Source organism: Phasianus colchicus, chromosome 12 (assembly GCF_987193195.1).
Source record: "Phasianus colchicus chromosome 12, bPhaCol1.hap1.1, whole genome shotgun sequence".
Taxonomy (NCBI): domain Eukaryota; kingdom Metazoa; phylum Chordata; class Aves; order Galliformes; family Phasianidae; genus Phasianus; species Phasianus colchicus.
The window spans coordinates 8,670,922-8,686,189 of NC_143447.1; the positions used below are offsets into that span (position 1 = coordinate 8,670,922).

The 15,268-nt window shown below is 35.6% G+C and overlaps 1 protein-coding gene across 1 annotated transcript in view; it reads left to right on the forward strand.

Moving 5' to 3' along the window:
• The window catches only part of WDR72 (WD repeat domain 72), a 108,446-nt gene that overhangs the window by 8,357 nt on the left and 84,821 nt on the right, over window positions 1-15,268 (forward strand). Inside the window, exons 2-11 of the mRNA XM_031588036.2 lie at window positions 1,179-1,340; window positions 2,330-2,436; window positions 5,323-5,401; window positions 7,985-8,156; window positions 8,685-8,761; window positions 10,125-10,244; window positions 11,784-11,929; window positions 12,291-12,387; window positions 13,924-14,065; window positions 14,533-14,775. Coding sequence (XP_031443896.2) covers window positions 1,188-1,340; window positions 2,330-2,436; window positions 5,323-5,401; window positions 7,985-8,156; window positions 8,685-8,761; window positions 10,125-10,244; window positions 11,784-11,929; window positions 12,291-12,387; window positions 13,924-14,065; window positions 14,533-14,775 — 1,336 coding nt within the window. The 5' untranslated portion in view covers window positions 1,179-1,187. The remainder of the gene's footprint in view (window positions 1-1,178; window positions 1,341-2,329; window positions 2,437-5,322; window positions 5,402-7,984; window positions 8,157-8,684; window positions 8,762-10,124; window positions 10,245-11,783; window positions 11,930-12,290; window positions 12,388-13,923; window positions 14,066-14,532; window positions 14,776-15,268) is intronic.

The window sequence follows — 15,268 nt, forward strand, 5'->3', positions numbered from 1 at the left end:
AGATGACCCAAAGCAAGTAATTGTGTGTGCTAAGTTCCCTGAATATTTGTCTTAACAGGAGAAATAGAAGCTTTTTAGGTAAAACTGTCTACTGAAGTACCAAATAATGTTCTGTTACTTGCTGGCTTTCATTTTGAAGACATTGTTGGGATTACTCTAGAAAGATGTTAGACACTTAGGAATACGAGAACCTGAAGGCAAGAAAAATGCAGTAGAATGATTATGAGATCATTGAGATAGCATTTTAATCAACTATTTTGATTGAAGCAAAGTGAGTACAGAAGGCTGAAGTGTTTCTAAAATGTGTCAAATTTTATAATTGGAGAAGTTGAATTTTTTGTTAAAAGGAGAACTTCTGTACTGTTGTTTGTATGTACACTGGACTATTTTCTTACATAGTTCACAAGAATGTAGTGACCAGTAGTCATTTTGTACAGTTCCAATTTCTTAGTACTGATTGAAATCTGTTATGCTGATAAATCTTTGAGACAAGGCACAAATGATTTAGGATGAATTAACTGTTGTGTTCAACAACTCATTTCCCATCTATGTCTCTGCCTCACACCTTCCTATTGGGCTGCTTCTGTCTCTGAGAAGTTCTGCTCTCCTGACCACCCTCAATCCTTTCTCTCCTTCAGCCACCATTATCTTCATCTTCCTTTACCTTCTAAGGAACCATGAACTCATTACTGATACCCATTTTCACCTGCCAACTTCTGTGCTCTGATAGCTTGCTGCTGGGCTTTATTAACACCCGTGGTAGGGGGAGGTAAGGGAAGTATGGTAGTACTACCAACTAAATCAGCAAGAAAACAGAGTGGCATATGCCCACCAGAGCTCAGGCATGTTATGTAGGGCAGGGTATGCTTATATTGTAATAGCACTTGTCCTTTTTGGCACAGCACGGATTTATTATAGCAGCACTTCTGTCCCTTCTTTCTTCTCAAGCTATTAATAAAAGCGTTAATGAGATAATGGCAACAGTCAGTCTCCCTCATCAGCTTTTCTGAGCTCCCCTTTTCAAATGCTGATTGAATTGCTTGGTTGTGTTTTTTTCTCAAGTGTGTTGTTTATTTTTCTGTTGTGGTTTTGTTTTGCTTATTTGGTGGTTGTTTATTTTAATTATTTATTTTATTTCCATGTGGCTTACAATCACCTTGACTTGTTTCTGTTTTCAGGTGTGAGCTATGAGGTTATCAATACCAGCTGTGGCAGTGTGGGGGAGAACTGCTCCTTCTCACAGCATCACTGCCATTATGATTACAGATGACCAGCAGACTATTGTTACAGGAAGTCAAGAGGGGCAAATATGTCTCTGGGATCTTTCATCAGAATTAAAGGTTTGTTTCTACCAAATTGATGAATTGAGGTTTTACCTTTTACTATCAACAATGGAATTCCCTAGGCTCTTGCATTTAAATTAATTATTAAATATAAATTTCCTATAATAAACCATACATTATGAAGCAAAGTTGCAAATGTTAAAGCACACCTGTATGAGTAACCAATTATTTGCAGACATCAGAAAAATTTTCATAGATGATTGCTGATTTATGGGTTATTTTGAGATTATGTGCTGTAATTGCTGTAAGTAATCATACAACTACTGCAGTTCTTACACTGTGAAATCTTTTTTCTTTAATACAGTTGTTGAGCATGGCCTGTCATTTCAAGACAAAAGATGAAATATTGTAATTATGATATAATTAAACGGCTAAACTACTGGCAAATTACTGCTATTCTATTTCATGTCTATCTCTCTGAAAATGGAATGGAGTCAAAGCAATTCCAAATTTCTGTTCTATGTTTTTAGTGATGGTTCCATTCTTGGATTTTGCTGTGCCATTTCAGTGTGAACATATCTTCACACTTTAGTTTACACTTTTATGCTGCTTGCTTTTTTCCCATTAAGGTGATCTTTGCACGAGATGAAGCTCATCCTAGACAGGTGTTACTTAAACACACACTATTAAATATGTGCTTTGCTATATCAATTCCCTGCTTCTCTTGCCATTTCTCCTTTTGCAGCATGGTGTAGGCCAGAGAGATTCTGTACTTTGCCTGTTCTATAACATTTGACACTCCTGAAATTCTTCAGGAACAGTTTCTAGACTACAGTGATCAAAGACTATAATTCCTATTGGCAGCATGCAAACTTACACGATCTGTACACATCTCTGTATATTTCAGAAATATAGCTGAAGAACATAAGAATATAAAGCACATTGTCATTTACTGATGATGTCTACAAGTAGGATTTGCTAGCTTTTAGATCTTGGTAGTTTATAAAGTGCTCTGTTTAAGTTAAACCATTGTGTTATTCTCCTAGATTTCATCTAAAGAAATTCTCTTTGGCCATACTGCTTCTGTAACTTGTTTGGCAAAGGCAAGAGAGTTTGAGAAACAGCCATATGTAGTAAGTGCTACTGAAAATGGGTAGGTAACTGAATACTCAATTTATTTTTCAAATCATAAAATGTACCTCAAACATAGATCAAATTCTGCATTTGGCAGAAAGTTTTTAATCCACTTTCTTGATTCTATAAAAAGAATAGCAATTATGGTAATGACTATTTCTTGTATACAATAGGCTAACCAAGAATTCATCTCTTAGGCAATAGAAGAGCTCGGCACGTCCGGGTAACCAGTTAGTCAGGAGAAAAAGTTATTCAAGAGTCAGGCCCCATTCAAATGGAGGATAACAGACTATGGAGGGAGGGATTGGGAGGTTTAGAACTTTAATATCACAATGACTTTTTCTTCTTGAGTTTGATCTCAAGAATTGAATCAGGAAGGAGGCTAATGTACTTGATGCAGGTTGTGCTTGCTCAGTGACAACATCTGGAAGCCCAGAAAAAACAACTCTTGAATAAAAGGTGTTAATGTTCTTTGTCTTCACTTAAATTTCATCAGCTGTCTTGGTATATGTCCCTTGAGTTTCTTGATCTTTCAGATTTTCTTGTATGTTTGTTGCGATTTGGCACTCTACTTAAACTAATTTCTGCAGTCCTGCCAGAGTAACATATGAGTTTTTATTTCTTGATTATTTTATAATCTTTTGTGCTGGAATCTGAAGCCTGTCTGTTGAAGATTTCAGCTTTTGAAAGCAGTTAGATCTAGTTTATTACTTCCTTAATGACTTTTCTTAAAAGATTTTCTCTTGATACTTGATGATATTCCTCATTCGTCTTAGGTTCACTTTTTTCAATTAACAAGGCAGCTCTATTAAAACCTCTTCCCATGATGAACACTTGTCATTTGCCCTCTCCAAGCTACAACTTTTGTTGCCTTAAGGGTGCTACTTTCTCACTGAGAACATTGTTGAACCTTTCCATCCAGCTACTAGGATCTCTAAGTCTCTCAAACTTCAGGTTGCAAGGAGAGGATAACCGAGCAATGTGATTTGGGCATTTTAACCAAACTGTTTACCTCTGTCTCCCAGTGGGGCAATCTAAGCTTTAAGGATTCATCAGAAAAGAAAGGTGGGAGAACTACAGAACTAGTTTTTGATTGCTTACTGACAACTCCGCTTGAGAGTTCAGAATTGAACCTATCTTTCATCTTAATTCTGAAGTTCTATTAGTGCAATATCATTTGCAGATCATACTGGAAGACAAGACACTATTTCCAAAAAAGCTGTGATGAAATGTGCTAAGAAACAAATGGGGTTTTTGCTATAGATGTGATACGTATGTTCACAGTTCTGAAGGTTCTGCCATATAGGGCTTCCTTGGAATGAATATTGCTAGGACTAAACAGTCTTTTCTGCTTTAAATCTTGCTTTAAATACTTGCTTTCCAAACTATTGCTTGCTTAAATCCTATATAGAATAAATACAGAATATTTTTCACCTATCCCTGGAAGGTTACGATATGAAGTTGAGAGGTAGAAATAGGAAACCTCCTCTTCAGGAGATATGGAATTAAACTATTTTCTGGCCTGTGAGTCCTTCAATTCCCTGCCGTTTTCAAGCCTCTATCTCCTTGCACTGGGGATAGAGAAAATTGTGTGGCAGATACTTCCTTTCTTTTCTCCACTCTAAATCCCTCATCAGAATCCTTCAAATGTTTCTTTAACTGATTTATTCCAGAAGGGCGACTATCAGTCACTGTTGGTACTTTTAACAAGGAAATCTTGTAATTTAATTTAATCCACTATTCATAAGTTTTCACTCATGTCCTGTGTCTGCTTGTGCCATGTGCTGTAGGACAGTATTATTAATGTGCTTCACCACTCCTTCCTTTCCTTATATACAAAGTAAATGAAGTGCAGCGTGCAGATGCTGAAGCTATATTCTGGTCTAATTTGTGTGTGCTTGCATGTATGTGTTATAGCAATTTCACTGAAGTGGTAAAATTCCATGTATTCTGATATAACCAAGAAGTAATTCACTGCCTTGAAATGATTACTGAAGACTAAAAGTTCTTATTTTTGTTCTGTGAATCTGGCATGCTATGTATATAGATTGTACTCCTGCAGAAGTGAAAAAAAAAAAAAAATTAAGCTAATGAGTAGATTAAAATGCAAGTTACTAAGTATTTTTGATATATTAAAATGTTTCCCCTAACGTTTAAAACTCTTCTTATTAAAAATGCCTTTGAATGTAATCTGAGAAATCGTGGATATAATTATTTAAAATTTGGAGCAGAAATTATTATTTAATTGCTCAACTATGACTCCAAGCCAGGTAAAAATTCATTTACAGCACTTAAATTGGTGTTTTTTTCTGTTGCACTCTCAGTAGCATGTTGACCAGTATTTCAGTGAGGAGGAAAACTAGCTAATGGGACTTTCTAATACAGCTCTTAAATGTTATGGAGCAGAGCTGACATTTGGGTTGTCAAGAGAGTCCGGCAGCAGCCTCATGGTGGCACTGTTTCTTCTTCACTGAGAGAGTCAGTTCCTCCCTAGGACTGAAGCCTGCAGCAGAAGATGCATTATGTGTTTCAAAACGTGTGGTTTAAGTTCAGTTGAATGAATCATTTCAGGAGGATGTCGTTCCAACGAATGATAGTTATAGTGACACTTTGACGAGCTATAATGGCAGTATACCTACAATTTGTTGTAGACCAGAGTTGGCCTTAAAGTCAGGTTTGCTGTGAGGTAGCAGGGTGTAATTACCAAAACAAAAAGCAACAGATACTGTATGTCATGCCCTGCTAATGACCGCGACGTTTTCATACCCAGTAATCTGTAACAAAAAGCCACATAAATGACCAGACTGCACTTAAGTACAGCACTAAAGAAAAACTTGGTGGCACAAAATTATTCCGTCCAATTGAGTGGAAATGACAGAGAATAATATGAAGTTATCTTTGGCAGGGAGATGTGTGTTTGGAATGTCACTAGTGGACTGTGCATTGAGAAAACAAAGCTTCCTTATAGGCATACAGCAATCTATGTAAGTATAGAAACTTTTCATGAAATATCTCCCTTCATTACAAGAGGGGTTTTTCCTCTATTAATTGTATTTTTTTCAGAAATACATAGTTTTAAATGCAGTTCTAAACATAATTCATAGAAAATTGTTGCAATACTAGTTGTATGTTATTTTTCCTTTTAGATTCCTTCTGAGAAAATAACTATGACTTAGTATTCCTTAATCAAATCAAACTGATTTTCATTAAACCACATGTGTCTAGAATGCAATCTCATTTATGTATTTTAAAAATATGTTGTGAAATAAAGTTGTCTTGTAATCTTTACTCTTGTCCTTTGTTAAAATAGCAGGGGAGCTTCAAGTTTTAATGCTGGCTTCTGGATGAACTATTTCTGAAGCGTGAGCAATCTAGGCATAGTGAGAGAATTTGCTGAAGATCTTATCAAAACCTTTCAAATGGGTTTAAAAAATGCCTTAATGACTAACCTCTAAGACTGCTCTGCCTCACTACCAAAAATGCTCTTTCATTCATTGCAGAAATCAGGGGGTAGATTACTGTTGTGCTTTTTCTCACTGGCCAAACTGCTTTAAATCTTCAAATCATTTCAAGTATCTGACTTGACTGGATAAAGTATACATCAAATATATACTGGAACTGGAACATGAGGGTGTTTAAAATGTGATTTAGAGCCTAACACATACGTTTGATTGAAAGATGCTTTTATTTGTGGAAATACCAGCAAAAGAGCTCAGAACTCATATATTAATTAAAACGATGATCTTCAGTGAAGAAGTCTACAGTGGAATTAGATCTCCAAATGATGGCAATCTGAGACTTCACTGAGTTCTCATGTGACTCTTAAACTATGGCCGAATCACAAAATAGAAACTATAGATGAATAGCTTCTTAACAATCTGTTTACTTGTGTATGTACATGTATACATGTATAAAAACAGTAAGCTGTTTTTCTGCTTAGTATTTATGTATACGTGATAGAAGACATGCTTTTAGTGTTTAAGTACACATAATATTAATGCTCAATTATGTATCTGAAGTGTGGTGTGATCTGTGTTGTGCATTGCTTTATTAGATTTTAATAGTTCTGGAGATGTTCCACAGAGAAGCAGGCAGATGTGACCTGGCTGATTATCTGATGATGTGTGTGCTTCTGTGAAGAACAGAGACAGAAGCTTAGTTCTTCTCCTTCAAGTAGGAGAAGCAAATACTTTCAGAATAGTGTTACTTTTCTATTAAAAGTAGTGCAATTATGACTGGATAATGATTTTTTTTTTGTTATTATTTTAGCACGGTAAGATGGCAAAAGGAAAATGTGAGCATCTAAGGACAACACTTTTCTAAGAAAGAAAGTTCTGTAGTTAAGACAAGAAACAGTTCTTAAAATATAGTCTTCAAGTACTAGTAATTGTTTTGTGTTCTTTGATATTGTTTGGCTGCGGGTTTTTTGAGTGTTTTTTATGCTTTTTTCTCTTTTTTCCTGCGACAGAAGTTCAAAAAATATCATTTCACACAATGTTGTTGCCTGGGAGTTGTGGTGTGTTTTAGCACTGTTTTAGCATCATGATTTAAAAATACTTTTGTTGACATTATCTGGCTTAGTATGTTCCTTTTGTTCAGCATCAATAGTTCTACTATAAATGGCAGATGTCAAAAAGTGCAAACAATACTTCCAATTTCCAATGAAACTGAACACCAAGGTCAACTGCTAACCATTTGTGGGATCTTAAGAGAAGTGGGATTTTCTCATTAGTGGACTGAATGATTATATATACTGAGGACTAACCAATTATATATTTGAGTAACAGTTACAGATTCTTCCTGTTTCTGAGCATTTCTCCATCTGATTGTTCATTTCTGTGATGGTACTTATACTATTCCCAGTTATTTATGGGTCCTTTATTTTCAGACTTGAATTAGTTAACTGATACTTTGAGAACCATCTAACCCAAACTGGAAGTACGGAAAAACATCCTCGAACATATAAAATACCTGGAAAAAAGATAGTCACTCTGCACCCTGTTATCAAGCCCTTTGCTATGTGTTTCTTCCATTCTTTATTTGATTTTTGAGAAATAATGGATTTCTTGAACAGGAGGGCAATTACTATCATACTGAAAATATCTTGTAGAGTAGAAATTCTTCCTGGAAAATAATTGGAAATTCAATATGAATCCTCTGCATTTTTACCTGACTTATCCCCAGTCTTTATCCTTCTTGATAAATGAAGTTGTATCAGATGTTTGGAGGAGATGAGCTCTCAGAAATCACTACCAAACTGTTTAGCAATTTACAATGAAATTAACATCTTCAGTGCTTTCAAAAATCCTAGTTGCTAGGCAGGGCAGATAATGATTTCAGTATTAAGTCCCCTTTTTTCTAAAATTTAAACGTATGTTAAATTGTTCTAAATTTATGTGGAACACTTGCAATTCTACCAAAATTGCTTACTGTTTCATGTGTGTAATTCACTATATATTTTTAGTAATTTAGTGTTGAATATGTTTCTGTGATATGCTTAATGTGAATGATATGCATGCACACTTCCTGAGCTCGTTATGCTGACTCTCTTCTCTCCACTTGCACAGTATTACCACTGCTCATTCCGAATGACAGGTGAAGGCTGGCTTCTTTGTTTTGGAGAATATCAGGATGTTCTTATTATTGATGCTAAGACTTTGGGTGTTCTGCACACTTTGTCTTCTCAGTCTTCTGATTGGATAAACTGTATGTGTATTGTCCGCTCTGCAAGAATTCAAGGTATACAGTATAGATATTAATACAACCGATTAATTTAAAGAAATATTTCTGTATTACTTGTAGGATCTTACTAGATTAACAAATATTCAGTCGTGTTTTACAGAGCAGTTTTACATGAGACGTTGTTTCATTGTTAGAACTAAAGGTGTCTGTAATACCCTTAGTGTTGGTCATGTTTCATTCTTTGTTTCATAAAGAGAAAAACAAACGACCTGCAATTGTAAGCAGCTTGTTGTTTGGAGATAAGTACAAATTAATTTGGTAATATCAGGGAAATTATGGACACAGAACTGCTATTTTATCTTTGTTTGGAACGTAGATGGTTGGACAAAATTATTCACCATTTGTTTGCAGCTTTGTATTTCTAAGCATGAATGAGTTGTTTCGTAACTCGTTTAAACAGTGCCCTGTAGAATCCATCAGATTAAGTGCTATACAGCACACCAGTGTCTATGCCAAGGTTTTTCTTTTTGTTAGGCACTGTTTGGACTCTTTCAAACTGATTATCTTGCTGTTATCTTTTCACAGAAGACTCATTGGTTGCTGTGTCTGTAACTGGAGTTCTTAAAGCATGGGACCTATCTTCATCTTTGACCAGCATACAGGTCAGTTCATGAAATGATAATTGCAACAATAACATAAAAATAACATCAAGTGAAGATACACTGAAGTAAAATATGAATGAGTGAAAATCTTATGGCTATGATTTAATCCAGATTGATTAATTTTGTCTGTCTTTGAAGATGCTGGAGTCTATTAAGTTTCTACAAAATCCTGAAAACTCATCCTCCTACTGCTGTTTAAAATTAGTTGGGATATTGGCCAGTTTTTGCCTGGCATTGCAGTGTTCATATCTTTCCTTAGGCTATGAGCTCTTAAAAACCCACCCTTTTGTACTCCCTCTTCATCCTTGTTACTTTTCTCAAAATGATTCTTTAGATTATATTTTTAAATATTTTTCATAGTACTGTCTTCACTTAGAAAATACTCTTGCTGTGTCAAGTGCTCAATTTGTCCATCTTCAGACTGCCTGATTCTGTCGATTTTTGTCAGTAGTCTCAGCAGCAGTCATTTGACTTGCACAGATGATAAAAGTCAAAAATGGTGTTCTGGGTTCGAGTCAAACTCTGAGGACTAGTTTCACAAGGAGATCAGAGCATTATAGCTAAATACTAGGGATTGTCATCAGAAATGGCAAAAAGTCATCAATCTTCTTTGGAGCATCCATAATACATTACTGCCTTATTTGACAAACTGCAGAGCATGCCACTGCACAACTTGTTAATTGATAGGATCAGGCCCCTCAGGATACTCTGTCAAGTTTGATACTGTACAAGTGTTCACATGATGTGTTTTTGACTGTTCTGCAATGTTTTGGGACTTCCTTCTAACATTCCTAGGGGAAAAAAAGTCCTGTTACACTGTAGAAATTCTGGGGACTGTAAAAACTGATCAGCACATAGCACCATATCGTGTGCTTCTGCTATCCCTGTATTTTACCGTCTGGGACTTTCTTCGTAAGAGAGGAGAGCAGAGTTGGTAAAAATCAAGTTACTGTAGATGCTTAGAGAACAGAATTTTAATAAATATTGTTGGACTGAATTGATATTAATATGAGGTGAAATGAAAGAATGGTTTGTCCTCTTTCTGTGCAGTGATTCCCTAATCAGCATACCTCATCAGGGAAGTTATGATACTGGCAGTACCTTTCAAAGCAAAAAATGTAATTTTTCAATCATTTAATCAGTAATTAAAGTAACTCCAGTTTAATCATAAATGAAGATCTGAGCCATGCAGGATATGATTTATTTATACTTGTGTAAGAGTACTTCTGAACTCTGTCTTCCAGTCTTGCTTTTAATTAGGAAATATATGTTGCTTTACATACAGTTTCTTTCTATTCTAAAAGTGAAAGTTAAGCTGTCTGGAATAAATCATAACTCTTTTTTTTTTCTTCTCTGCTCAAAGGAGAGGCAAAATGTGTATGAAAAGGAATCCAAGTCTCTGAACTGCATGAACTGCCGAGCAATACGGTTTTGCACTTACACAGAAAGGCTCCTTCTGGTTGTGTCTTCCAGATGCTGGCAGGTATGTTGTTGAGCATTATATTTGTTTGATTTAGTTAAGAACCTTGAAAAGCTGGTGTAATCAATTCTGACATGTAAATACTTCTCTTAAAATTAGTGCTTGCTAATTGTCAGATGTGTGCTGTCTTCCCTTCAGTTATCTTAACTGTCTTACTGAGGTTTTCATTTTAAGTATTCCTGCTTTAAAAGATTGACATTAAATCAGCTCTGTATGAAGGGGATTATTTTAAGTATCCCTCAGTTCTAGAGCATTGGGTGCATTACAGCACACTCTGTGGTACATTAAAAAACAAACTGGTGTTGTGACATTTTTCTGAAGGTGATTTTGGACTATTAGCATTAATGTCTGATTCAGGTGCCTCTGGAGGTGTGGAAAGCTGGAGTTCATAGAGCTGAGTCAGCTTTGTCTAACGCTTTTGTAGGGTATTCTTGAGTTTCCTCTTGGGCTATTTTGAAGAAAAAACTGTATAAAAGCACCGATTTTCTTCTACAGAACGGGCAGGTTTTGCATGGAAAAAGTGTAATATCCTGTTGTTTATAAACTTCTGATGTTTTTCACAAAATGCATGTTTCTTGTTGTGTTTGTGTACTTATCTATATGGCTTCTTCAAAAGCAGAATATGTGCAAGTGGCTTATTTTAAACTTTTGTTTTAATAAATATATAGCTCTAAAGGAGAAGATAATGATGATCTTACTGCTTAAATAGAAGGTCATGTAGCGCATGCCATGGGAGAGACTCACACGTATCCTTAGTGACTCAGCTCACTTCTATGGTTATGAAAATATTGAGCAAATTATTTAAAAGTCCCGTGCTCCATATAAATCATAATAATTCTCATTCTGAAATTTCTCCTTATGCTGTTGGAGTAAGTTGTAGAATGTGGCTAAGAAAACTCTTTTCAAGATTACTAGGAACATGGACAAAGATCATATCTTGTGTTGCCACGTTTTTGTTAAAGATGGGGAGGCCAAAGGTAACAGGATATTATTTTATTTCTAGTCTTCAGAAACAGAAAAGCTACAAGAATTCTCCCAAGTAAATGCTCCTCACTTTTAATTAATCTGTGAAAAAGAAAAATCTGTTGTTTTTCAAACAAAGAAAAATCTGTTCTGCTAAAATCTGCTGTGATTACATTAGCAAATTATTGGTTAAAGAATGCATAAAGAATAAGAACAGAAGCATTAACTGAACGTATCAGTCTTCAATGTTATATTGTTATGTACTAAACTCATTGCTTCTACTCAACAGTCCAGTAAACATTAATGAACGCAAAGCAAAACAAACTAAACTCTATCTAAAATCCTCTAACGTAGCAGAAGCCCTTAATGTTATTTTTTTTTCAGTTTATCTTTGTGGTATATGGTTTGATTCTGACGTTATGCTAGTTTAATGTTATAAATATTGCTTTGGCTTTAAAAGAAGTGGTCGAACTACAGAGTCAAGCTAATGTTCTTTTTCTTGATCCTTTGCCTAAAACTAGCTTGTTTAAATATGATTGTGTCAATATTGTTTGTGTTTTACTCTTTTTTGGGACTTAGGTCTATGATTATTGTGATTTCTCCTTGCTGTGTACTGAGTTCTGTAAGAGTGGCCAGTGCTTTGCTGGTGGAGAAGTACTAGCAGCTTACAGGCTTATCATCTGGACAGAAGATGGTTACAGTTACATCTACCAGCTGCTAAACAGGTGGGCTCAGATGGGAAATTCACACAAAAAGTTCAGGTACAGGATGAACTTTGGGAGGTTTATTATGGAAAATCTCTGCATGTTGCAAGTGATCAAAAACCAGAACAAAAACACTTTGGCACTCAAAGATTTACCCTGAATTTGACAGCTCTCAGTCTTTGTTTGACACAGCAGGGGACCCAGGAATAAGATTAGCCATGTAGAACTTGGGCAGCTGGCGCTGTGATTTCACAAAGTCGCTTGTAATTGCTTGGTAACTTTTAATTTAACTTGCGGATCTTAGATGTTGCTGTTCTCCTTTCTTTAAAAAAAGAAAAAAGGAAAAAAGACTTTCTAAATCTTTTCTTTCTGAATTATGCAGTGGACTTTCCAAAAGCACGTATCCTGCAGATGGGAAGGTGCTGAAAGAAACTGTTTATCCTCATTTACTCTGCTTTACTGATGTGAAGGAAAATAAGGTAAATTCATAAAGATTTACAGTGAGATTCAAAAGCTGCTTCAATATATGTTTGTAATTTCCAAAATTGCGACGAAGATCTAAGTGCTGTAAGTGTGGGTTTTTGACTTAAACAAGTAGGACATTTCTTCATATGAATGTGTTTACTTATAAAGTTGGAGATGTTCCCAGTGTTGTCTTTAATTCTGACTTATTTAATTTTTTCACAGAAATCCTGCATTTTCAGCTACAGGTGTTTCCTTTTTATTAAAGAAGCAGAGGTTTTCTTTAAGCTAAAAGCACTCTAAAATAGCTTTAGAACCTTTTACTCTCACATCTGCTTTAAAAAAAAAAAAGCAAAGAAAACCAGGTTATTTAATTCTTGTTCTATTAAGAAATGCTTGCATGTTTCAGTGTATGCCTATCCTGACTTGAAGGGTTTAGAGTCAGTGACATCTTATGCAGATTACTGTTATATCAAGCCTTTGTAGTCATCGTCACACAGCTCACTCTTACAGCGTGGGCAGACTGACAGTATTTACAGTGAATGAAGTTAAACAGGTTTTTAAGCAGTTTATGTAGATCTCCAAAAGAGACCTATTTTTCACTTGTTCCTGGCCAGAAACACTCAAATACATAGGTTTTTTTTCTATTGAGCTTTTGTTTTTGTTGGCAGCCAGACACTCTTAGAAACTGTTTTTGTTGCATGCAAAGATGGGATAACCGCTGAAGGATGCCAAAGGGTCAGATACCTTTTGGTAAAAAGAAAGAAATAGCCAAAATACATGGTTTAGTGATGCTAGGGTGTTACAGCAGGAAGCTCATGTTTTTTCTTCCCCCAAATATATGCATTTTTAATAATGTCTGCTGCCATTTTCTAATATTTTTACTCAAGTATTTACCACCTGAATAATTTTTATAGTGGATTTGTTTTACAGGACACAGCTCCCTTGGTGACAGTCTGTTTTCATCTCTTTAGATGATAACCTGAGTTACATAAAGATAGAGTTGCTTATTGTGAAATTTACTCCCAAATTTCAATGTTGTAAATAAAACACATCCTGCTTATGGGGATGTTATTAAAAAGCCTTCAAGGAGCATACAATCTAACTGTGTTGACACTACTAATTAAAGCTGCTCTTTAGAGGAAAACTGTGCTGATGACTGTTCAATCCTTGCTACTGAGCATGCATTTTTTTCTGGCTTGTTTTTGGCAAGTCTCTTTGTTATGCACCTTTGTGTCTGAAATGCAGCATCTGTTCTCCTGCATGCATCTTTCAGTTTAATTTTACCCAGAAGGAATCTTGATGTGGTACTCCAGGATGACTTCAAAACACAAGCAGCACCAATTTCCAAAGTACACTCCTGCTCTAAGTTAAAATGTCTTACAGGAAATACACCTGGAGTTTCCTATTTTCTTATCTTCTGGAAGAGTGCATCATTCCATTTCTGATATTTCTATGGCTTCTGATCTCAAACTTGGAATTTGAAATTAATTATTGCATTATTTTATCACCTCTTTCACATCAGAATTGTGACTTACTGTTATTTTTGGCAGAGTTTCCCTTTTGTCATGGGTTTTATGAATGAAAGGAAGGAGCCTTTCTATAAGATTCTTTTTTCTGGTGAAGCTTCAGGAAGAATCACTCTGTGGCATGTTCCTGATGTTCCTGCATCAACATTTGATGGTTCACCAAAAGGTTAGGTAATTCTATGCTCTCAGTGCAATCTCTTTAGTTACGTCTGTAAATCATGAAAACTTGTGAAAACACTTAGTGGTAAAAAATTGCTGTGTATCCATCCGCTGTGTGGTGACTCTCTATAGTCAGCAGCAACACACCAACAAGGAGTGTCCAGTAACTGACGCTTCTTTTTCATGTGTTTGAATGAATGAATATTCTATTTCCTTTCAATCTGCTCATAAGCACACCTTTACCAATTGTCATGGAAATTTGCTTAGTTGATCCTGCTTATGGCTGTTCATAGACAGGTATATTTAAAATAAAGGATTTTAGTGAGATGATGTAACATGTTGGAGTGGCAAGCACAAACTCCAACCTAAAAGTACAGGAGCGATAAGTTTGGAAGTGGTTGTGAGATGAAAAATACATTTTGGTTTTCTTTTGAATTTAAATAATGTTCCTGTCTTTTTCTCCCCACACTCTAGAAATCCCAATTTCAACAATGTGGACTCTTCAAGATAACTTTAATAAAGCCCATTCAGTGTCAGAGGGCATTATAGATCATCTTTGTGAGTCTAAAGATGGAATTGAAAATGCAGTTGTGACTTCCTCCGTGTACATACCCAGTCTGGATAAGCTTGTGTGTGGATGTGATAATGGGAAAATATTCATAACACTAGGTCTAGAAACTGCAAGAGCAAGATTTCTAGAAAATGTGTCTCTGAAAGGTAAGTTTTAACAATTTTGCTTAACTATCTGAATGAGGCATGGAAGACTTCATGCTTCTAACATTCCTTTCAGTCATCTCTTTGAAGATTCCATGAAAGTGGAGGTGAGGCTCAGGGTCTGAATGAGGAAAATAGATTATGATAGTCTTTCCAGCCTCCCTGTAGGTGACTTATCAAATCACTAACAGAGCACTTTGCACTGCTAGTCCTGTGATGGATGTGGGGATCGGAGTCAACTGGAATTAGAGTTGTGGGATATCATAGAGGCAGCAGTCATCTTTGTCATTTTCCCTCTCAAAGATAATTCCACTTCAGAAATAAAAAAAGATGCTTTCTGGTGGATGAAGGTCAGAATGTACGCTTTTGTTCTCCCTTTTAGAGAGAACGTGTCTAAAATCTCATGTAGGAAGATACCTTTCTTAAAACTCTTTAGTTGAAAGTTTAGTTGTAATTAGTCTTCTGAATCTCTTGATGTTTTATGGAACCTCTATTT